A 25,567-nucleotide genomic window follows, 5' to 3' on the forward strand; every position below is an offset into this window, starting at 1 on the left:
AAATGAGATGAAAAGAACTAAAGTATTTTCCAATTAATCTACACCTTCTTTCTAGAAGGAAAATGTTCAGCATTCTGTTCCTGTTGTTTTGCACTGAGATAACCTTATTCTCAAATTAAAAGATGAAATAAAATTTGGTATTATAACTGAATTTGTTGATTATACATCTTTAGAATTATATGACAACAGTTACGGTTATTTACAGTAAAAAAAAATTTAATGTCCTTTCAGCTAATAGTTCAAGTAAGTACTCTCAATGTTATTGAAAACAGAAATACAAACCATCTAATTTGCAAAACTATATTTCCCCAGTTATTAGAACCATTCACTCTCATTTTCTAGACTACTAGAAAAGTAGTAGACATACTAGAAAGGCTTTACCAATACTTACTATCGTAGAACTAATGATACCTGTTTAGGCTTTTTCCTCCTCACTGTGTGTGTGCATGCATATGTGTGTGTCTATACTCTGTGTGTGTGTGTGTGTGTGTGTGTATCGCTATATTAATATGTAAATACAAACATATTCAGATATACATACACTCATGTTTACAGAAATGGTTAGGGATATTGAGATTTGGTTCATTTCAATACCTTTTGACAGTACATTTTTATAAAAATATTTTTATAGTACTATATTCTATCTTTTGAGCAATACTTTGTTTAGCTCATTCAATTTGGGGAAAATTTCTACTTTATAACCTAATAAAGCTAATTGCCACTGTCATAGCAATTATCAAAGAGGGCTTTTATGTCAGAGGAAAAAAGGGTGTATCCATTTTTCTAATTCAAATAAATGTATAATACATCATTTAAAAAATTTTCTTCAATAAGGAAATCTATAAAGGATAGATAAATTATAAATAATGAAGAGTATTTAAAGTATAAATAATTTAACATGTAAAAATAGATTACTCAATAGTGAAATGAAGATAAGATGATAAAAATATACTTTAGTCTTTATAAGTTTTAAAAATCTATGTCTACAAATCAGTGTACATTTGGAATCCATAATTATTCTATAGGTAACATGTAATTTATTGAAGAAATAAAACTAATGTATGAAATACAGACTGTATAGTTATAACTAGGATATAGAAAATGTAAAGGTCTTGTGAGATGGAGAGTGCTTAATTGAAATAAATATTTTATAATTTGATAAAAATAGTTTTAACTCTTATCAAATCTACCTATAATCTGTAATAGAGTATATAAAATGCAAATTTTATTCATGAGTTTATCTAGTTTAACTTGACAAATTGAAGTTGCATTGAAGACTCTGTCACCAACTTGTACTGTTTTAGCTGTTCAGCAATCCATATTGCTTCAGCTAGCGACAGACTCTAGAAAATAATGTTGGAGAAGACTCTGCTTTCTTCTCATCAGTCTCCTGAAGAACCATGATTTTTAAATAATAATTAGAAGGTCAGAAAGTGAGGTTATTGAAGGAAAATTATCCTCACACTCTCTAGCCATGTTGTTATATAGTTGATTCAGCTTTGCAAATAGAGCCAGAATACCTTTATGTCAATTGACATGCTTTACACATAATAGAAACTGATGGAGACAAGAAAGACTAGAAGATGTATAGTGGTTTATGTTGTCTTGCGTAATCTGTTTTGAACTTCTCTTCATTAACCTCCTGAACACATTTATACTCCAAGACAATACATCATATCAATGTAATGGATGGAAGGAAGAGGATGCCCTCCCCCACCCCGCCCCGCCCCAAGAAAATGAGAGCAAGGGAAACTGTGAAAAAGGGAAAGCAGAAAAAAGAGCCTTCAAGATGCTAAGAAAAACAGTATAAAGAAGTTGAAGATCTGGAAATTGATTTTTTTAAAACCAACAATATAGCAAGGAGTTTCATTTAGCTTTGGATTCAATAAGCCCAGTTCGATGACTGTTTGTATTGAATTGAGTAATACAATTCTCAGAATATAGCAGACACTAAACAATGGATACCTATTGACTGTATTAGAAAGAAAAAAATATGGGAGGCCATTATTACTATGTTATTGATTCTCAGGTTTAAATAGCAGCCACTGGAAGAAATTCAGTTACTACTACTCTGCAGATGTAGCAAGATAGTTTTAATAACAAAAATATGCAGATACATCACCATTTGAATTTGACCTGGGGTTTCATTCTGCTGAAATGTGCTGTTATACAAATTTCGAACTGAAAGTTTAGTCTAAAAGTCTCTAAAAAGTCAACCCTGGGACTCTCAGGAGGCATACCCATTACCCTTATCAACAATATGGACACCCTCCCCTGGAGATAGTAGAAGAAACAGGAAAATCATAGTGCAGCTAATACTGGCTTTAGTGCTGCAGGGCTCTGGGCTGCCTTCTCAAAGCTGGAAACATTATACTGTCTTTTAAACCTTTCTAACTCAAGAGAAAAATGAGTCTCCATTAATCCCATGGTTAAATAATTATTGAGGCAGAAAGAGAAAGAGTAATTTTGTTTGTATATAAATACTAAGCAGATAAATGGTTTTAATCAATTTAGTACCCTTTTATTCTTACAAGAAATCATTCTAACTATAGATATTTACTAAAGCTATTTTCTAAGAAGTTACATGACTGAACTAGATGTCAGTGGTTTTTATGAGAATAATTCAGATTAAATAAATATATGATGAGCTTGCAAGGAAGGTGATCTCTGAAAACCAAGATTTTCCTTTATCATTAATTGAAAAATAAAGAACTCAGTGAAATATATATTTCACTGTATGTGTGTGTATATATATATATATATACACATTCCATATATATATATATATATATATATATATATATGGAATGCTTCACGAATTTGTGTGTCCTCCTTGCACAGGGGCCCTGCTAATCTTCTCTGTATCATTCCAGTTTTAGTGTGTGTGCTGCCGTAGCGAGCTCTCAGTCAACTATATTACTTTCACTGTTTGTTTACTAAGAGGTGGAAGTATGACTTCTAGTTTCAGGTTTAAAAGGGATATTATGATATTTCAGATGTTTGTAAAATTTTAAATTTATAAAGCAAAAGAACATAATAGATTAAAACAAAATCAGTGCAGTTCACTTTGGGTTTTCAGTAAATATTTTCTACAGATCCAGGAACAGTTTTGTATGTTCTCTGAAGATAATTTCTTATTTACACAAACTTTGTGACAACTTGGTAGTGAAATTGCTTTTTGTAAATGTGCATTTATTTTAGTGAAAGATGATGAATGTGACTCAGAAGCAGAAAATGAGCAAAACCACGACCCTAATGTTGAAGAGTTTCTGCAACAACAGGACACTGCTGTCATCTACCCTGAGGCACCTGAAGAGGACCAGAGGCAGGGCACACCAGAGGCCAGTGCTCAGGATGAAAATGGTACACGGAGTTTACCAGTTGTTTTTCTTTCCAGCTTTAAAGGATAATTGTTCCTATTACTCTACAGTGGGAGCCTACTCTGGGGAACATTTTTAAGAATCAAAATTAACAGTAGGTATCTCTCAGTAATAAGAAGGAAGTACCTGGGACAAATTTTATTCAAGATCTATACCAACACTAGGACATTACCTGAAATGTTTAAGAATACTTGAAGTATTAAATTTTTCCAGGGTCCCAAGATGAGTGGATAGATTAGCTTAGTTTTCAAATAATTAATCAACTTTGAAGTTTTCAGGAAATGGAGAAGGCAGTTAAAAAGGAACCAAATGGATCTCATTGCACAGAAGAATCTTCTTGAATCAGGGATAAACTATGAAAAGAGCATAAATTGAAGTTTCTAGATCAGATAGGATTTTCAGTAACTGAATCAGAGAAAAAAGAAGCACTCTTGCACTGTTTGTACCAGGATGCCAAATGGATACATTTCTGAAAAACGCAGACTACTGCCCTGCAGACACTGACTGCATTTCAGCCAACTCATTAGAGCTGTTGATGGATTTGCATATATGGAGAGCTTGTAGGGTTTTTTGGAGAGGTTTTGCTATAGGGCGCCTGTGCTCGCCAGACAGACAGAAAGAGACAGAAAGGGAGAAATGAGAAATCACCCCCCAGGGGGAATGGCCACGCCGCAATCCCTTCTCCTCCAGTCTCCTCTCAGGATCTTGGGCATGCACGCACACACACCTGGCGTGAGTTTAAGCCACCGGGTCCAGGACTCGAACCGCGGTCAACTACATGGGAGTCCAGCGATATAGTCATTACGCTAACTGCTGGTCCCGGAGCGCTTGTAGTTTTGACATTGTAGTAGACCTTACCATTTCAACTTCCATGTCTTGGTTGATTTTTTCCTGCTAAAGAATGTATGTTACCATTTTACCTTAAGAATCAGTGGATTATAATAGAAATGAAAGAAAATAGAAAATTTTAAAATATATATGTATATGTAAACTTTTTATGTGACAAAAGCTTTCAGAAAGCCTTGATGGAAGAAAACAACGAAATCTGAAGAAATGTCCCATTACACAGATCTAATAATGTTAAACCTTGGAAAGTTCATCATTATAAATCAGCATAGTAAAATCTGATTAAAAAAAAAGTGTTAACCGTTCTAAATTAATAAAAAAAAAAGTCTTAATTATAGAATATGTTGTTAACGGAGACATTTATTACTTTCAGGTATATGATACAATTTAACTAAAGACTAATTAATAATGTATTTCAAAGTAGCTATTCTGTCATAGTAACAAAATGTTTACATACAAAAAGTGCTTATCTTTAGAAGTTCTAAAGTTTTTAAATTTTCAGTGATTAAAACATTCACTTGGGACTGGTAGAGGGCATGGTGGTTGAGGTGCTGGACTCCCACATTGCTGACCACAGTTGGTGTCCCAGACCTGGCAGCATGTTTTTCCACTTCCCTACCCTGCCCCCCCCATCTCTCTCTGTTATCTCTCTGATCAAATGAAAATAATAATAATGGTGAATAATATTAAATAAAATAATTCTTTAAAAATAAATTCATTTTTGTACTCTTTTCTTATAAATTAGGAACAAGCAGACATTACTACAGTGGGTTGTATAATCATAAATTCTGAATGAATAGGGGACACATAGAAAAGATTTTTCTGAGTCTTTTATTTTTTTCCTTTTATTTTAACCAGGTAGTACTGACTGTCAGTCTAAAGTGTTACGCTACCTACCAATGAACATTGTAAATATGAAAATTAAAGTTTTTTGAAAAAAGAATATTCTTGGTCTTACAGATGCTTAAAGAAATCATAGACTGCTCATAAAAAGCTCACACGTAGCTGGGTCTTATTTTCAGTAAATTGAATTGCTACCTGAAATTTATTTTAGGAGTGATAAAAATATATGTTTTTTCTTACATGATAAATTTGCATTGCTAAAAACTAATTTAAAAAAAAAAAATTCCAGGGCAAGCAGGTGTTGTAGTGGTTAGGCCCATTGTGATTCAAGTCCCAGACCCAGCAGCATGAAAATCATTCCAGGTGCATATGTATGCATGTCCAAAATCCCAGGAGGAGAATGAAGGAAAAAGGACTGCAGGATGGCCATTCCACCAGAGCAGTGATTTCTCACTTCCTCTCTCTATGTCTCAACAAGCTCACATGCCATATAGCAAAAAATCTCTCTAAAAATAAGTAAATAAATATTTCAGTATTTTACAAAAACAGAAACTATTATTTTAATCTTTTGAGTGTGTTCATTCTATGCTTATCATACCAAATATTGATTTATTTTTCATAGTTTTTGCTAGTGGCCTGAAAGAATGAACTCTTATCTCATGTGTGAGAAAATCTAATACAGACTGAGTTATGAAAATAACTTCCTGTTAAAATATCATGAGCAATCTGTCATTTTACAGAATTAACATTTTGTTTATTAATTGTGAGGCTTAATCACAGACAAAGAAGAAAACAGAATGTAATGAGAACAGGCAACTCTGTGACACTGGAGTGGGAGCTGTTTAATAAGTGAAAATCACACGACATAACAGTGCCAAAAATGAACACTCAAATGGTAGACTTTTACTTTTGCCATTGTAACAAGCTAAATTTAAAAGATGACCTAGGCAGTCTGACAAGAAGGTCTTAAATGTGGATTCCTCACTGGCCTATACAAATAGAAATTAATACTGGACAAAAATGTAACATGATTTCTGAGAAGTTTCTTGTTAGGGCTAACCTACCCCCCAAAGAAGAGGGTCATGTTAGTCATCCCCAACAGAGAACTCTGGTTCAAGTGGCCTTGTTATCTATTAACAAAAGATATCCTCATAAACTTTGGAGGGAGCTTTCCTTAATTTCATTCATGAATTTGATACATCTTTCAATATATTTGACCAGCAACCTAGAGTTCAGGTACTCAGTCTCTTGATTGCACACTGGTCTATGAGCATGACAATTTATTAGATTGTGGTGAAAGTCATGATGTATTTTTCTGTTTTTCTTTGCAAAAATGCATCATGACTTTGTCAATGTATGAGTTAAATTTCAATAAAGGCAATATATGTTTATGAAGCATTCAGAGAGTGTTATGAAGTTATCTTTATTGGTTTAGTTTTCTGTAAGGAATTGGAAACGAAAGTAGAAGAAATTGAGAGGATCGTTACAAAAAGCAAAATAGATTCCATTGCACAGAGGAATCTTCTTAAATCAGCAGTCTGCTCGGAAAAAGAGCAGAAGCAGGGTCCAACAGATGGGGTAATGGTTCTGTCTCAGGACTCTCGCATAGTCAACTGTAGTTTGAGTCCCAGACCTGGTGGCTTAAAACTCATGCTGGGCGTGTGTGCATGCATGCCCAAAATCCTGAGAGGAGAATGAAAGAGAAGATTGTGACCTGGCCATCACCCTGAGGTGGGGGGTGGGTAGTGATTTCTTGCTTTCTGTCTCTCTGTCTCTGCCTCTCTCTGGTGAGTACACAAGCCCTATGGAAAAAATCTCCCTAAAAAAAAAAAAAAAAGGAAGGAGAGAAAATAAATAGAGCAAAAACAAATTTCTAGACCAAATAGGACTCTGAGTAACTTAAAATATCACATAGAAATAAATATGGAAAACTACTCTTACATAATATTAATTGGTAGAGTATTACATTTATGATGGTCAGGCTTAGATGATACCAGGTGTAAAATACATAGCTCATTCAGCAGGCTCTAATTTATCCAGAATGCCTTTACTTTTTGAAAGCTGTATATATCCACACATATACAATTATAAAGAAAATGTGTCAGTATATTTCACTAGGAGAAAGAACATGAAAAATCATAGATGGAAGGTCTCCATGGGCCAGGCCTAGATCTGGTCCCGTCACTCTTCCTTTCCTCACCCCACACACATTCTTTTTGCTTGGAACTGTCATATGATTACCCTTAACTGCAAGGAAGTCTTAGAAGAATAGTCTAAATGTGTGCTTACTCTTTGGTGACAATAACTTTATAGTGTCATTTTCATATTCAGAAGAATAAACATGAAATAAATCACGATATGGTGGTTATCAGTAGGAAGACTCTGTTATAAAGTACAGTTCTGCACATAAGCATGTGATGGAAACTGGTAATATTGTCTGAATGTTTGCAGTTTAAAATATATGGCCTTTCTTTGACAGGAACACCAGATGCATTTTCCCAATTGCTGACCTGCCCATATTGTGATAGAGGCTATAAACGCTTTACCTCTCTGAAAGAACACATTAAATATCGCCATGAAAAGAACGAAGATAACTTCAGCTGCTCCCTGTGCAGTTACACCTTTGCATACAGAACCCAGCTTGAACGTCACATGACATCACATAAATCAGGAAGAGATCAAGTAAGTGAAATGATGGAGAGTTCACGGACTCCAGTGTTAGAGCTCAGCGCCCAGGGAAAGGCAGACCTTTTAATATACTGATCGGTTAAAAGGATATATTAGGCAGTTTCTTGCCTGCAACCTAATAAAAATAAAAATGATTGTTTTCTTGAATTATCTGGTCATTTCTAAGTTTAAAAACTTAAACATTAGATTAATGGTCATTTGGGTTTTTTTCAGGTAAGATTCTTTCCATTTTAATTACTTTGTTTATGCATAGCATTTATTTCTCCAACTTAAGAGGATTTCAAATTGCATTCTACTTAAGTGTTCAGTGTAGGAACAATACATATTGGTTACGTAAACCACATAACTTAGTCCTAACCAGACTGAGAAATAAAAAACATTATTTCTTTGAGCCAGTGGCTACTTTATTTGTTTTCTATGGGCTTTGTTTTATTTCCTGTAGTAAGGGAAGTTGCCACCTCTAAAAATCTAATGTTTAAATATTTATATTCTGAAGACTCAATTTTTATGTGGTTTGTTCTACTCCAATATCGGCATGCCCCAATTTCTAGCAGGATAAATCAAGACTATTTTGTAATTATAAGTTACATTTAAACTTTTGGCTCTAAGTTTAAGATTGCCAGTTGGAATCTTTTTTCCTTTTTTACAAGGTCCTAATAACTGTCAGCTATCAACAATCAAACTAATACCAACTTTAACTTTAAAATTTAAATAAATATTCACCTGCACAGGGCATTAGGGTATGTGCTAGGCTTAAGACACATAGCCAGTTTCTTATATCAAACGATTTAGAATATCTACTTAGCTAAATTTGTAAGAATTATGCCCCATGTATAAATATACCTAATGTAAGTCACATCTCCAATAGAGGACAAGTGAGACCTCTTGCTAAATGACAGCTAAACAAAACAAAAAAATGCTAAAAGCAATACTAGAATGATTGAGCAGGGTCAACCTGATTTCTTAGGACTTTGGCAACAACACTCACAAGATAATGAGAAAGAGAGTGGCAATCAGAGAGAATAAGACCAAGATTGCCTAATGTTGGGTAACTGTAAGTCTATGAAGGAGCACCTCAAATGGGAGCAGATACCAAGAGAAGGAAAAAAATGATACAGAGGAGAAACTGCTGGAGAGAAAAAGATCTATACTATGTGTTCTGATGAGTCTTATCATGGATAATACGGAAGAGTGCTTTTCTGCCTTGAGTCCTGCTGTGCCCACAGTAGAGACAAGGCTTCAGAAACGAGCCTGTTTGTGTGACATTTGGGAAGCAGACCCACCCTGCCACTGCTGTTGTCATGTCCTCTCTTTTCTGAAGGCCCTTGTCAAAGGAAAGGAAGGGAAGGGAAAAGGAGGAAGAAGGGAAGAGAAGGAAGAGAAGGGAAGGGGAAGGAAGGGAAGGGAAGGGAAAGGAGAACTGGTGGTGGAAGCAGAAGATGTCATTATAAAAACAAGCTCTGAAATCTCTGATGAGCATGAAAGCTACTTTTGTGATGAGTTTTCTGGTAGATGCAAATGTCGTAGGTTTTATGTGAGTCAGGACGGTGCTGTGATAAATGCAGAGACCAGTGTGTGAGAAAACACAACTGGGAGATCTTGGAAACAACTCGCTTTGTGAGGCAGCAAACTAAAGAATAGACTGTCTATCTTGCTGGCCTTTGAAAAATCATACTGTGACTAAAAGAAACATTTCCATGCCTTACAAGCTGTATTCATTTAGAAGTATTTGCATTTTTATTGTATACCAGGCCCAGATCTAGGTATTAAAGGCACAGTTGTGAAAAAGGCGATGTCCCTGACAGTAGGGAGCATCCATTAGAAGGTGATATAAGGCAGAAATAAAATTTAAAAAGTGGTAGTTTGAAGAAAAATAAAGCAGGCTAAGAAGACAGAAACTGATGAAAACTGCTGGTAGGGAGACCTTTCTGAGAATGGGACATCTTAACTGAGTCCTGAATGTAATAAAGCCAGTCACGGAAATTGGGGGAAGGGCATTCTAGTCCAAGGGCAGAGAGTGAGACATAAAGAATCTGGAGCCTGCCTGGCATGCAGAGGAACAGCAAGGATGCCAGGTGAAGAAAGCAGAGAAAGACAGTGAGCCCAGAGCACAACGGAGTCAGACCACATAGGCCCTTGTGTAGCCCAAGATAAAGAATTCTGCTTTCATTCTAAAGTGTGACCAGGAAGCCCTCAGGTGATTCTGGGTATTTTTATTTTTTAAGAGAATGACTGTTGGGTGGAGAATATGTCAAGAGAGACAGAAATGAATGCAGAGGGACCATTTAGAGAATGTCAGTACCAGAGGCTGGGATGGCAGACACAACCAAGTGAGGAACAGTGATTTCAGAATATATTTAGACGTCTTGTGAATATATTGGGTGAAGGTGTAGGAGAAAGAGGAATTGGGATAATGCCCAAGTTCAAGATTTAATAATGAATCAATGATGGCGCTGTTCACAGAGGTAGGAAACACTAGAGAAACGGCCAATTTGCAGAAGGGAAGGGAAGAACTTGGTGTTCATCAGGTCAGACACCTATCACCTTCACCCTGGCAGGATCAAAGAAGCAGTTGACTGTAGGAGCCCAGAGTGGAAGGCAGAGTTAAAGGAATCTGGGAGTTATCACCATGTATTAGTATCTTAAGCCATGAGTTTGGAAAAAGTAGGGCCTGACATAAAGAAACTTCTCACTGTCCTTCTTTCCTGTGTGAGAGGCAAAAGAAGAAAGATCTCAGCTGCGGTGAACATGAAGCACATAGTTCTTGAGTTAAGCCTTTGAGGAAATGATAGAATAAGTCAGAATAAAGGAGACACAGAGCCAAGGAATAGTGTGGACCAAAGGGAGGAGGTTTGCTCTCCTTTAGAGAGCAATATGTGTGCAAAAAACCCATGACCTGCTAAGTAACTGAGGGAGTGTAGCTCCTGCAGAGAACGTGTGAAAATAAACTTGGGAATTCAGGGACTATAATCATGGAGTCTGTAGACTCAGAGTCTATACAGGAAGAATTACTGTGGTTCCTTCAGGGTTATATGAACAGGGGTTGATTCAATACGATCGAAGCAGTACTTTTATAAGAGTAATCTAAGTGTGCACAATTTATTTGAAATATATTAAAATGGGAATTTAATAAGCCAGACTACTATTATAATTCACACTTAATTGAAAAAGATGGAAGTATCTCTTTTTTAATCATCAGTTTAAAGTACATTTTGGAACTATTGGGCCATCAGGAAAATCATGTCACATTTTTGCATAGACAAATTCGTCATGACTTTCCCAACAACCTAATACTAAACACATAAGAGACATGATACAGTACTGGAAAAAAGTCCAGCCTTTTCTTCTATTCAGGACCTCATTCTATAAGTGCTTTAGATAGATTAGTAACTATTCTTAGACTCGGTTTCTCTATCTATAAATCAGAGTGGAGACAGATAACCTCTAGTTTCTAGTAAGGTCTATATTTCTTTATTTTTGCTAAATATTATGTTGCTTAATAAAGTATCCTTTATTTTAAATTAGAAACTACAGATTTTGTTTGTATGTCAGAATTCTGTTCTTGCTATCACCATACTTTTTGATAATAATTACAAATGTTAGATTTGGGGAAAGGCCTTTTAAGAATGGAGGCCTATAAGAAACCATCGTTAGACTCATTCAAAACATTACTTTTAGCATATTAGATGTTCTTTATGACTGAAGTTCTTTGGCTTTGCAAATAAAACACCAATTCTTTCTTACAGAGACATGTGACGCAGGCTGGGGGTAATCGTAAGTTCAAATGCACTGAATGTGGAAAAGCTTTCAAATACAAACACCACCTAAAAGAGCACTTAAGAATTCACAGTGGTAAATACTTGTTTTATTTCTACATCCTGAATACCGTAGCATGTATGGTAACAACTACGTCTGTCAGAACATGTGATCTACATGCATAATCAGAAACTTGTAAATTTCCTGTTAGAATAAAGACAAATATGGAGAACTTCTCTATTTATAAAATGGCATTTTATTACAGTTTTAACCTTGACCAAGGTATATAGAGCTAATATATAATACAATGGACTCCATATTTCCTAACCAGAAGATAATATGCATGTGAACAATCTAAAAACAGTTGAATTTTCTGATAAATATTTTTCATTGCATCTCTTGCACAATTAACAAGGGAATTAAAAGAAAATAAGATATGATTTGCACAAAGGAATAAGAAGGCCAAGATATACTTTGCATGAGAAAAGTAGAAATGGGATTCAGCCTAGGAGAATGGGAGAGAAGTGATGCGGAGTCAATGAGCAAGGGGGCTGTACGAGGAGAGAGAAGTAGAGCATTAGAAGGTTTAGAAGGAAAATGTGTTCCCCGTCTTCTTCACCTTTCTGTTCCACATCATTGTTTAAACATTTTTATTTATTTATTTTTATTAGCGAGAGAAAGTTACTCTTGACAAGGTCTCACTTACCCTGTGATCTTCCCCCAGCCCAGCCAGCCAGGATCATAGGTGTGCCCAACTTGTTCAAGTCAACCCAGGATCCAAACCCAAGCCTCCCCTTGAGAGGGAGTATCACAGCAGCCCTACTACCCACACTACCTTGGATGAGCCCTAAAGTGAATATTATTTTATGATGCAAGTAGCATGTCTATTTTAGAAGCTTATAATAAACAGAGCTATATTCGCATTTCTTTAGAGAGTCTACTTGAATAAAAGCTTCTTTAAAAAAAAATACTAGCACTGGGACTAGCAGTTAGCGTAATGGCTATGTCGCTGGACTCCCATGTAGTCAACCGTGGTTCGCATCCCGGACCTGGTGGCTTAAACTCACACCAGGCGCGTGTGCGTGCATGCCCAAGATCCCGAGAGAAGAATGGAGGAGAAGGGATTGTGGTGTGGCCATCCCCCCTGGGGGGTGATTTCTCGCTTTCTGTCTCTCTGTCTCTCTCTCTTTCTGGCGGGTGCACACGCCCTATAGCAAAAAAAAAAAAAAAAAAAAAAACCCTCTCCAAAAAAAGAAAAAAAAAGTACTAGCATTCTACATTGAACTATGAAATCTCTTATCTCCTAATTAATTTTGGTATGTTATTTTTAGATTTAAATAATTATAATGAAAAAGAGCTATTAGCCAATGAATGAGAAATTACAAGTGGAATTGCTTATTTTGTGGAAGTTATTTGTTGACATTTATGTTTTACAAACATTTTTCTACAAAAAAAAGTACATTTATATGTCTTTTTAAGTGGTAGTTGGTGATATCTTCAGTCTGTTTTTGAACTACATTTCTAGAAATCTTGTACTGCTCCTTGAGGTTAACTCTCAATGCTAAATATGCTAAAGTTACCACTTGAAAATGCTCAAACCAGGATTTTTACAAACATTTATGTTCATAAATTGATCAATGTTTCTGAAAAGCAGAGCTTGTCTTTTACAGCTTGCAGCAATATCCTATTTCTTAGCTGCTGTGCTGTTGAATCATTTTCATTCATAATAATTTTTTTTAGTAACCTCCTTTTTTACTAGAGACAGTTTGAAGTTAGAATATAGCTATTTCCAAAGAGTTCGTAGAATGTTGGAATTGGGATAAAGAAAGGAAAATGCAGTGAAACTCAAGCTAACACTCAATATAACATACATTTTGTCATTTCATCATATGTGTACAAGCAGATTTATCAGAGCTGTAGAAATCACATATTAATAGATGATTTAAAGTTGGAAAGTATTCATCTAAGATTAAGTACTGTTCTTAGAAACCAGTATTTTAACTGTAGAATCCTGAATTGGTAATCAAAACTGACTCTCAATCAAGTGGTAAGTCTGGACAGTCAGTGCTTGGGACAGGCTGACGGAATGCTCCTGTTTACTGCTTAAGAAGCCCAGGCAACACGGGTCAGCTCAGGGGCTCCAGAACCCCACTGTACTCCACATTGTCCATTATGTGTTTGTTGGGTTATTGGAAAAGCCATGAGATGTATTTTTGCATAGAAAAACAGAAAAATACATCATGACTTGTCCAATGACCCAATATACTATCTTGTTCTTAAAATTATTTAACATGGGGACCAGCAGATGGTGTAATGGTAATGATGCTGGACTCCAACGTAGGTGACTGCAGTTCAAGTCCTGGACCCAGTAGTTTAAAACATGCCAGATTCATGTGCATGCATGCTCAAGATCCCAAGAGATGAATGGAGGAAGGGATTGCAGCATGACCTTCCCCCGGGGGGCAGGGGTGATTTCTTGCTTTCTGCCTCTGTCTCTCTCTCTGGTGAGCGTTATGTGCCTGATGGCAAAAATCTCCCCCCAAAAATTATTTAACATGAGACTTACATACCTTTCATATGGCAAGTAATTTTAATTTAAAATTGTGTAAGAAAAATTTGAGAAAGTAAGACTAAGGCGAAGTAAATACGAAGAAAAAAGAATGCTACGAAATTCTGTATTCTTGCCGAAAAAGGGCCACAAGTTAGTTTCTAAGACTTAGACAGTAAGAAAATTGCAACTAGTAACCAAGCTCAAGAGTGTCTGTGAACAAAAATAAACAGTTTCTAGAAAAAAGGACTAATTTTCCCTATACGAAATCTATAGATAAAAGTTGTTCCTTGGAGGATCGTAAAGAGGAAAGAGCAGAATATAATTGTATCATCCTCACTCAGAAATAGCCTTAAAATAATGCAACAGGATTTTCTTTTTTAAATGAGATTCTTTGATAGAGACCAGTTATATTTCATCAAAGTGTGATTTAGAGAAAACATTGATTGTTTCAGGGTGGCTACCTGGATACAATCCAAGCTTGCTCTTAGCTACAGGTCAGGTTTATTCGGAGGGAGGACTTTTGAGCAGGAATACTCAAACTGTCATCCCAGGACTGGTGCCAGTCTGTAAACCCTTTGTTACTGGCTCTTGAAGATGCAAGTACAAAAATTGAGAGTAAACATTTAGAAACTTAAATACAGGACATTGCTGTGGCATTTTTATAATCACTTACAAAATATTGGTCAACATTAGACAGTTAAAACAAAAAAATCAAAAACCAAACTCCACCTCATATAGTTTGAAAAGCACTGTTTAGAATAATAAAGGATGAACTACGTATTATTCAGAAAACCTCTTTAATTTGTTTTTTATCAGATGAGTTTTTAAAAGATGTTGAAAATCAGGGCTCAAAATCATGCATCCCAGAATTACCTGGATTGTTGCCGTAATCAGATACCCATAAAATGTTAATAAGGAGCCTTTGGAAGATTCACGTGGTAGCAGTCATTTGTGTCCGCATGTCCTTAGGAGTTGAGCTGTGAGGAGGAGAAGGCCGCCATACTCAGAGCTCAGACAAGAACACCTGCCCATGGCCTATGATACTCGCCAGAAAAGAATTTTGAGTTTGTCCCATGACCTTAGTCATTTTAGCCTGAAAAAGTTTTACATTCAGATGCAACCAAACATTCATCTCAACCATTAACAACTAAACAAAATGAATCTCAGAATTCATAATGCATTTAACTTTGAGAAGTAGAATTTATTGCTGTAGCTTCCAGGCTAAACTAGATGCAAACCCTAATCTAAGAAGATAAATTAGGTAATGTATTTAAGCTGTAAACCATAAAGCTATGAAGTTAGAAGCAAGGTCCAACAAATACAGTGACTTTGGCTTTCAAATAATTGTTTTTCGGACTTTCTTTCTGGCCATGATAAAGTATCCAGGTAATTTTCAACAATAATAATGATACCTAGCATTAACTGAACACTTAACAGCTACATGCTAATCATGTGTATGCATTAACTGTGATAGCCCTCAGAATAACCCTGTGAGGTATATTCTATTATTCTTTCTACTGATAAGAAAAGGCTTAATTAACTTGTCCAGAGTCACTTAGCTAGGACACAGAAAAACTGGGGCTCTGCCGTAGGCATCTTGACTCCAAAGCCATTGCCTGGCAGCACCGTTCTCTATCTCCCTGTTTATAAGATAACATAGTCTGTATTATATTTGTTTATCTTCCTGCTGTCTCTAGCTGGAACATAAGCCTGTAGGTCATCTAAAAATGTTATCAAATAATTTTAAAAGTTAAAATATAGATATACTAGAGCAAATCCCTTGTTTTACCCCCCATTCGAAACATTTGATGCATTTTGAATATTGAAACCTATTTTAGGCATTCCGTTGAAAAGATGTATTATCTTGAGAATATCCAGAGGTGGGTTAACAGCAGGTAAGGGTTCTGAAAACCACGTCCTGTGAGGAATGTTTGAAGGACCTGAGTACATTTCATCTCCATACGTGAAGTTTTAGGATACACATCGCAGCTCTTCATACTTTGAAAGTCTGGCTTGTAGAATGAGAGCTAGACAGACTGGTATTCCCATCAGCAGCACACATACTAACATTGGAAGATTAGCCTGGCCCCTGTGCAAGGATGACTTGCAAATTTGTGAAATATTCCATTAAAAAAAAAAAGAGAGAGAGACTTGTTTTGTGCAGTATCCGAAGGACAAACTAGAGAGAAAAGTATACCTTCTTGCAAGCTGGCTTTGGCTTAGGACTCAACATTTCTTTCAGTAGAGTTTATTTTGTTTTGTTTTGTTTTGTTTGTTTGTTTGTTTAGTTTTTTTTTTACCATAGAGTATATGCACTCACCAGAGAGACAGAAAAAGAGAGTGGGGAAGTAAGATAGTATCCACAATCCTTTCTTTGTTCTCCTACTGGGGTTTTTGCATGCATGTTCACGCACCCAGCATGATTTTCAAGCCAGCAGGTCTGAGACTCACACTGCAGTTGGCCATGTAGGAGTCCAGCACCTTAGCCACCATACCACCTGCTGGCTCCTAGAATTGCTTTTTTAAAGTATGATCTCACTGACATTTGTTGAGAGGGTACTACAAAGTTTTGCTATATAATCTCATATAACTCCTACAACAAACAATACAGTGAAAATATATCTATGTTTACATACCACAACACTGAGGCTTGGAAGAGTTAAGCAAATAATATGAGACAGAGCCAGGATTTGAACCAAATCTATGATCCTTAGCAGAACCAGACCAACCCTCTTTTGTAGGGCTGTCCTATAGGTAATAATATCACTTTTGTTAAAGGAGTTAAGGCAGAGACTAGCTAATGTCCAGGGTGTTATGAAATGAACTCTAATCTTATGACAGCGCATCTTAGACCCATTCTAATTCTAATCTGATTCTTCAAATAATCTTAATTTTGAGAAAATGTAACACTTTTTTTTTTAACTTTACAACAGTCATGTTACATTATTAGCAGAGCTTACATGGACTTTCTCACTACTTTCATTTTAATTCTAAAAAAGAAAGGCAAAAAAAAAAATTACTTTGCTGAGTAGACAAATCAACATCATCACACCTAATTCTACAGTTAACCATTCATTCACCTAAAAAGGTTTAATGAGCATTCATGTGACCTGCACTATGATGGGTGCAAGTAATAAATGAATAAACAAGACCTAGACGTTCCCACTTTATTGAGGATTATAGACTGTAATGTATAAATTATAAATTAGTAAACTATAACTGTGAAGTAAGATTAGAATTAAAAATTAGGTTTGTATAATAATGTCTGACTTAGCTCACACTTCCCAAAAATTTCCTGCAGAATGTTCCTAATGTCCAAGGAGAGTATGCAATTCCTTAGACTTAGGAAGCAGCTTGAGGGAGGCCCCTATAAACAAGAAGGTTCTTAGATGTTATTTCGTTTTTCCTAACAGCTTACATACATGTGTTTTTCTCCTTAGAATAATCTGTTTTGCTATAAAAGTACTGTTTTACTGTATCCACTGTCACTAAAATTGAAACTCCAATGCTTTACACACCCATGAGAACTTACATCCCTGAGAGTCTATGCATTTCCGTATAAGCCAGTGCTTACAATGATAGTTTATATTTAATGTTTTCCTATTAGGAAAGATCTTTTCAAGAAATCCTTGTAGATACGAGAGTTTTTACTAAGCAAGGATAGAGACTCATACTTGCTAAGTCTTCTGAGAAATTTTACTTACTTTCCTTTTCTCTAGTATTAATTGTCCCTATACATGGTTAAGTAGATAAAATGTAGAAAATAATATAGGTTGGTATAGTAGGATAAGAAAAAAAAATTACTCATAAGAGTAGGATGTAGTTATTTTTGGTATTTTAGAATTATTTAGTTTTAAAGGTTGGTAGAAATACGACAGAGATGCCGAGATGACTCCCTGACCGATTAGCACATGTAGTGCAGACCGAGACTTTATGAATGTTTATGACATTTATGTAGGCTTTGAACTTAAAATGATTCTAAATAAAACTATCACAGGCATACATAGTAAAGTAACCTCTTTTTTGAATTAATATTGCTTATTTTAGGAAGCATGTGGATACATAAACATTTATATGTAATAATTTAGTAAATATAATTTTTTTGTTTAGGAGAGAAGCCATATGAATGCCCAAACTGCAAGAAACGTTTTTCCCATTCTGGTTCCTATAGCTCACACATAAGCAGTAAGAAATGTATCAGCTTGATGCCTGTGAATGGGCGACCAAGAACAGGACTCAAGACATCTCAGTGTTCCTCACCATCTCTTTCAGCATCACCAGGCAGTCCCACACGACCACAGATACGACAAAAGATAGAGAATAAACCTCTTCAAGAACAACTTTCTGTAAACCAAATTAAAACTGAACCTGTGGATTATGAATTCAAACCCATAGTGGTTGCTTCAGGAATCAACTGTTCAACCCCTTTACAAAATGGGGTATTTAGTGGTGGTGGCCCTTTACAGGCAACCAGTTCTCCTCAGGGTGTGGTGCAAGCTGTTGTTCTGCCAACAGTTGGTTTGGTGTCTCCTATAAGTATCAATTTAAGTGATATTCAGAATGTACTTAAAGTGGCAGTAGATGGTAATGTAATAAGGCAAGTTTTGGAGAATAATCAAGCCAATCTTGCATCCAAAGAACAAGAAACAATCAATGCTTCATCCATACAGCCAGGTGGCCATTCTGTGATTTCAGCCATCAGTCTTCCTTTGGTTGATCAAGATGGGACAACCAAAATTATCATCAACTACAGTCTTGAGCAACCTAGCCAACTGCAAGTTGTTCCTCAGAATTTAAAAAAAGAGAATCCAGTCCCCACAAACAGTTGCAAAATTGAAAAGTTACCAGAAGATCTTACCGTTAAATCTGAGAAGGACAAAAGCTTCGATGGGGGAGTGAACGATAGCACTTGCCTTCTGTGTGATGACTGTCCAGGAGATCTTAATGCACTTCCAGAATTAAAGCACTATGACCTAAAGCAGCCTGCTCAGCCTCCTCCACTCCCTACACCGGAAGCTGAAAAACCTGAGTCCGCTGTTTCATCAGGTAGTGGAGATGGCAGTTTGTCTCCCAGTCAGCCACCTTTAAAGAACCTCTTGTCTCTTCTTAAAGCATATTATGCTTTGAATGCACAACCAAGTGCAGAGGAGCTCTCAAAAATTGCTGATTCAGTAAACCTACCACTGGATGTAGTAAAAAAGTGGTTCGAAAAGATGCAAGCTGGACAAATTTCAGTGCAGTCTTCTGAACCATCTTCCCCCGAACCAAGCAAAGTAAATATTCCTGCAAAGAATGATGATCAGCCACCACCTACAAATGCAAGTGAACCCCAGGATAGCACAAAAAGCCAACAAAGTCCTCCGAAGATGACTAACTCCCCAGTTTTACCAGTAGGATCAACCGTCAACGGTTCCAGGAGTTGTACACCATCCCCCTCACCTCTCAACCTCTCCTCGTCCAGAAATACACAGGGTTACTTATATACAGCAGAGGGTGCACAAGAAGAGCCACAAGTAGAACCTCTTGATCTTTCACTACCAAAGCAACAGGGAGAATTATTGGAAAGGTCAACTATCACTAGTGTTTACCAGAACAGTGTTTATTCTGTCCAGGAAGAACCCTTGAACTTGTCTTGCGCAAAAAAGGAGCCACAAAAGGACAGTTGTGTTACAGACTCAGAACCAGTTGTAAATGTACTCCCACCAAGTGCCAACCCCATAAATATTGCTATACCTACAGTCACTGCCCAGTTACCTACCATTGTGGCCATTGCTGACCAGAACAGTGTTCCGTGCTTACGAGCGCTAGCTGCCAATAAGCAAACTATTCTGATTCCCCAGGTGGCTTACACATACTCGACTACAGTCAGTCCTGCAGTCCAAGACCCTCCCTTGAAAGTGATCCAGCCAAATGGAAATCAGGTAAAAAAAAAAAAAAAAAAGAAAGAAAAGAAAGAAATAGCCTCCTCCTGAACCCGGTTAATAAAATGCTAGCTTGGTTAATCTCAGTCATCTTTTTCTAATGTAGATCACTCTGTAGAGCCAATAAGGTTGTTACATACTGTCATTTTTACAAGGAAATAGACCAGTGTTTGCTTTCAATTTGCTGGTATGAGATCTTTAGTTGTTTACTAATCCAAGATGTTGTTAACACCCAAAGTTTAGTGTTATTTTACTGTGAAAAATAATTTATAAATCTCAGCCAAAGATCTACTTGAAGTTAGAAAAAAAGGGAAAAGAAAAATGCAATTCTCGTTAATTGGGGTTCTGTTTTTCTAGTTTAATTACCAAAATGATTAATAGTTTCTGCCTTGATTATCATCATTAGTAAATGAAAATATGTTGCTGTTCACAGGTTCACACCAGGCAATCTTAGCTATCACTTTTCATGTACTGACACGTCTGTTTATAAAAAAACATTTAATTAAACATATAAGAAGTATACAAAGAACTCATTTAGTGAATTTACTCATCATTTTCTGAACTGTGAATAAACAGTGTTCAGCTGTAATTGCTATATATGAGGGAGGAAGACTGAATCTGTCTATGCAGTTTCCTCTCTAACTTTCTCTATACGTTTACAATCATTTTGGATAGAGCTATTTCGTGCAACTGTTGTGTGTCTTATTGTCCAGGCTTTTTTCATGTCGCTAACTTTAATATGTCCCCATTTTTTCCATTAACTTCTGATTGAATCAAATGAATAATAGAGATAAATTTGATATTTTATGCAAATATTTGCTGTACATGGGTGAAGCTATAATATTTTAATATCTTGTTCAAATGTATATTTGCTGCTTTTGTCTTCCCTTAAATACGCTACTGACTAGGTTTCCCGTAGTTGTGCTAATTCTTAAAAAAGCTTTCAGATGACCAGTGAATTCATTTAAATTTTTAGTATATAGAATACTTTGCACACCTATGAGTAGAAAAAGAGCCACCATTAATATTGCACATCATCATATGACAAGATCAAATACCTATAAAAATAGGGTCAAGTTACCATTTGCAATTTCTGAGTGATGAAATGACTCTATTTCTCCTGAAATATAGAAGAAACTTCTAGGAAACTTGTGGGTTTACAGGCCATGGGATGGAAGACTTTAGAAAAAGCACAACAGTCGTAGAGGACCCATTTCCACAATAGGCTCCCTGCAGGACTGCTCTACCTACACAAGAACCTTCTGCCCCAAGTCATCTCCCTGAGCTTGCCTGAATTTTTTAATCTACTTGAGTTCTAAAGATTCATTTTGACTTGCAAGTATTCCTATATTTAAAAATATTCCTATATTTAAAAATATAGACCTGCCTGTATTCTTTTTCATCTTGCTCCTTAGAAAAGTAGAAGAGCAACTCTCGCAACCCTTTCCCCATTTGTTTGGTTTGTGTGTGTGTGTGTGTGTGTGTGTGTGTGTGTGTGTGTGTATGTGTGTGTGTGTGTGTGTGTGTGTGTGTGTGTGTGTGTGTGTGTTTTGTTTTGCTATAGGGCATGTGCCCTAGTCAGAGACAGAGGATGTGGGGAGGGTGAGAAATCACCTCCCAGGGGGGATGGCCACTCTACAATCCCTTCTCCTCCAGTCTCCTCTTGAGATTTTGGGTATGTACACACATGTCCTGGGTGATTTTCAAACCATCAGGGCTAGGACTCAAATCACACAGTCAGCCATTTGGGATCCAGTGCTTCGACCTCCATGCCATTTGCAGGCCCTGCAGTCCTCTTTCTTCCTAAGGAGACCATGTAGGTTAGTTCAAGAACTCTATATATAAAGTTCTGGAAGATACAATTTAAAGACACTTGTAAGTAATAGAATCTTAATTTTGCTTTTTGGAACCAAGAATAAAGAATAATAATAATACAGTTAGAAATTATTAATTAGCAAATGCTCACAAGTTAACATTTTCTGCAAATTTCTTGTACTATAGCGATTTACAAGCAAACAAGTAACTTTTGTTTCTATATACTTTCTGTTCTTTCTCTTTAGTGTCCTTTCTTTACAGTACCCATTAAACAAATGTTTCTGCCCTACTTTTTGGCTGTCCTATGCCCAGCCTCACTTTGGGGTCTGTCAGCTTCCATGCTCTGATCTAGCCGTCCCCTGGGACCCATGTGCAACAACGAGCCACACGCTTGCTGTGGTCAAGTTGTTGCAAGTATCCACCAGAGTGTAGTGCTTCATGCTTTTACTTACATTTCTTATCTTTTTATTTTATATTAAATGTGCTTACTTCTTTTTCCTTTAGGATGAAAGGCAAGACACTAGCTCAGAAGGAGTATCTAATGTGGAGGATCAGAATGACTCTGATTCTACACCACCCAAAAAGAAAATGCGCAAGACAGAAAATGGAATGTATGCTTGTGATTTGTGTGATAAGATATTCCAAAAGAGTAGCTCATTATTGAGGCATAAATATGAACACACAGGTATGTCAATGAACACAAACATATTGTCCTTTCTAAAAGTGCCTTTGATATGATATACTGAAAAACTGCTAAATTAAAAACTAATTTTAACATTTAAATTAAATATTTTTAAATAGTTAAAAAAACATTAAAGGGAGAAAACTATGTTGACCTATGAAAATTATGTGAAAGTTAATATTCCAGCTTCCCTAAGTAAAGTTTTATTGGAACAGCCATGCTCATTCATTTATGTGTCATTGATGGTTGCTTTTATGCTGTTCGACAATTTCAGAATTGAGTATTTTCAACAGAGACCATTTGGCCTGCAAACCCTTAAATACTGTCTGGCCCTTTATAGAACACATTTGCCAATTCCTGGCCTATTTGATTCTTCTATCCATTAAAGTGATAGTAAATTTCAGTTGGTTCTCTGAAGGGGCTGGGAAGGCCTGATTATTTTAGTGTTTTCAGATTTATGTGGATGTGGCCTTAAATATTTCTACCATAGCTGATTTTAAGCTTGAAGGTAAGGTCAGTTTGCATAATTCCTGTAGTCAGTTTGCATAATTAGCATTAGACTCTCTTTATCTAGTAACACTGTAGAACAGCACTGTTTCTCTCTACCACGAGTTACTATACAAGGGGCCGGGTTTAGCACAAGCTCTTAAGTTCCTTACCCTCTCTTCTTTGCCTTACCACAGCCATTCTGGCTACTGCATTCATATTTATCTTTCATAATCTAACCAACTGTTTCAGTTCATTTCTAACTCCTGTAAAAAAAAAAAATCTAGAGAACTCTTCCATTTTTCAGTCTGTAGATTCCAAAATACATGCAGTAATACTTAGACTGTACTTGGAGTTAAAATCTGGTATTACATGGGCCAGCCCATAGCTGACTGGTTAAGGGAGTGGGATCCCACATGGCTGACCATGGTTTGAATCCCAGCCCTGGTGTCTTGAAAAACATGCCAAGCACATGAATATGTGTGCCCCAAATCTTAAAAGGATAGAGAAATGGAGGAGAGGGATTGTGGCATGAGCATACCACTCTGCAGGGCACTTTTTCCCTTTCTGTTTCACTGTTCATCCATTTCTGATGAGTTCGTATGCCTTCTTGGCAAATGAAAAAAATAATAATATAAGAGAAAAACCTCTCAAACCAAGTCCCTTGGAACACATTCTTCTGCTTGTTTTTATACCAGTATCTTAGAAAAATTAGAAAATGGAATCTCTTTGGGCAAGACATAAATATTAGCAAATACCATAATGAACAAAATATTAAAAATATTCTATTAATGTATCTAAAAATAAAAACACATTTCTGCATTTGTCAGTGTTAACTGCTTGACAGCACTGAAACTGGGCATTATCAGTCCTGAGTATGAGCAGCTGTCAGTCCTTTTCCAAACTGGGCTGTAGAATTTCACCATCCCATGCATTCTCAGTAGGGGCAGAGTTGCCCATAAGAGGCAAAATTTGTTTCTTAGGGGCAAAAAAGTCTCAGATATTGCAATGGCTCATGGTTTTCTGAAGGACTGCAGTACATAACCTAAGAGACTCAGTATAAGTTTTATCATATATTAAAAGTATATTCAAGATATGAGACCAGCAGATTGCATAGTGGTTATATCACTGTACTCTCACATGGCCAACCACGGTTCAAGTCCCAGACTCGGTGGCTTGAAAATCACACAGGGCATGTGTGTGTGCATGTCTAAGATCCTGGGAGGAGAGTGGAGGAAAAGGGATTGAAGCATGGCCATGCCCCCTGCAGGGTGATTTCTCACTTTCCCTCTCACTGCATCTCTGTGTGTCTTTCGTGCCCTAAAGCAAAAACCTCAAAAAAAAAAAAAAAAATGGTTTACCCAGTGTTAAAATTTCACTGGAGACAGGAGTTATAACAAGGGAAAAAATGTCCAAAAAGAGTCCTTAAGGGGAGCAAGAATGAAAAAAGCAAGTTGAGAAACACCTCTGTGCCTCCCTGCCCCTGCTGTTCACTGACAGATACCTCATCTCAGCCTCACTTTCTGAGTTTTCCACCTTGTCATCATGGTGCTTGTATCTTTAACATTTCTCTCTCGTACAGTTCCCATTGATCTCATCTGCAAAGGAGAATATAAAACAGTAACTTTTTTTTATTAATGACAAACCATGCTATTATATTAAGGAAATTTGGATGTGGAAATTTTTTCTAAAAATGAAACAGTAACTCTACCCTTTCTATAGACTGACGTGTACCAGAAGCCTTATAAGGATTTTATTTGCTTAATGCCACCATTTTATTTCATGTTCTTATTTTGCAGGTAAAAGACCGCACGAGTGTGGAATCTGTAAGAAGGCATTTAAACACAAACACCATTTGATTGAGCACATGCGACTACATTCTGGAGAAAAGCCCTATCAATGTGACAAATGTGGAAAGCGCTTCTCACACTCTGGGTCTTATTCTCAACACATGAACCATCGCTACTCCTACTGCAAGAGAGAAGCAGAGGAACGCGACAGCACAGAGCAGGAGGAGGCAGGGCCGGAAGTCCTCACAAATGAGCGTGCTGGTGCCAGGGCATCTCCCTCCCAGGTAGACTCAGACGAGAGAGAGAGTTTGACGAGGGAAGAGGATGAAGATAGTGAAAAAGAAGAAGAGGAAGAAGAAGATAAAGAGATGGAAGAATTGCAGGAAGAAAAAGAATGTGAAAAGCCACAAAGGGATGAGGAAGAGGAGGAGGAGGAGGAAGAAGAAGTAGAAGACGAAGAAGTGGAAGAAGCAGAGAATGAGAGTGAAGAAGCAAAAACTGAAGGTCTGATGAAGGATGATGGAGCTGTGAGTCAAGCAAGCAGCTTAGAACAAAAAGTAAGCGAGAATAGTGAGCAAGTGTCTGAAGAAAAAACAAATGAAGCCTAATAGTTTTTCTAGAAGAAAAATAAATTCTAATTGGTATGAAGTTTGTTCTATATTATCCATGCTTTTCATGGAAACACAGTAACCTATATACTGTGATTCCTGTTCACTACTGTGTAAAGTAAAAACTTAAAAAAAAAAATACAAAATACAAAAAAGAAAAAAAAAAAAAAAAAAACCACAAAAAAAAAAAAAAAACCGGGG

General features: G+C 36.5%; 1 protein-coding gene, 1 non-coding gene and 1 pseudogene across 4 annotated transcripts in view; 2 read left to right on the forward strand and 1 right to left on the reverse strand.

The window, feature by feature from the left end:
- The window catches only part of ZEB1 (zinc finger E-box binding homeobox 1), a 243,306-nt gene extending 217,753 nt beyond the window's left edge, over positions 1 to 25,553 (forward strand). For 2 of the 3 annotated variants that reach the window (XM_027775617.1, XM_027775618.1), the window contains 6 exons: positions 3,202 to 3,363; positions 7,549 to 7,751; positions 11,504 to 11,609; positions 18,175 to 19,985; positions 22,305 to 22,485; positions 24,768 to 25,553. In XM_027775617.1, the coding sequence (XP_027631418.1) occupies positions 3,202 to 3,363; positions 7,549 to 7,751; positions 11,504 to 11,609; positions 18,175 to 19,985; positions 22,305 to 22,485; positions 24,768 to 25,366 (3,062 nt within the window). In that variant the 3' untranslated portion in view covers positions 25,367 to 25,553. The remainder of the gene's footprint in view (positions 1 to 3,201; positions 3,364 to 7,548; positions 7,752 to 11,503; positions 11,610 to 18,174; positions 19,986 to 22,304; positions 22,486 to 24,767) is intronic. The other variant, XM_027775619.1, reaches the window with a different exon arrangement.
- LOC114009645 (U6 spliceosomal RNA) lies at positions 2,797 to 2,903 on the reverse strand. Its single transcript, XR_003551035.1, has one exon. It is a non-coding gene; the product is annotated as a U6 spliceosomal RNA (small nuclear RNA).
- On the forward strand, positions 16,104 to 16,198 carry LOC114009642 (uncharacterized; annotated as a pseudogene).
- Positions 25,554 to 25,567: the final 14 nt, after the last annotated feature.

This window comes from Tupaia chinensis, unplaced genomic scaffold (assembly GCF_000334495.1).
Source record: "Tupaia chinensis unplaced genomic scaffold, TupChi_1.0 Scaffold000578_2, whole genome shotgun sequence".
NCBI classification, from domain to species: Eukaryota; Metazoa; Chordata; class Mammalia; order Scandentia; family Tupaiidae; genus Tupaia; species Tupaia belangeri.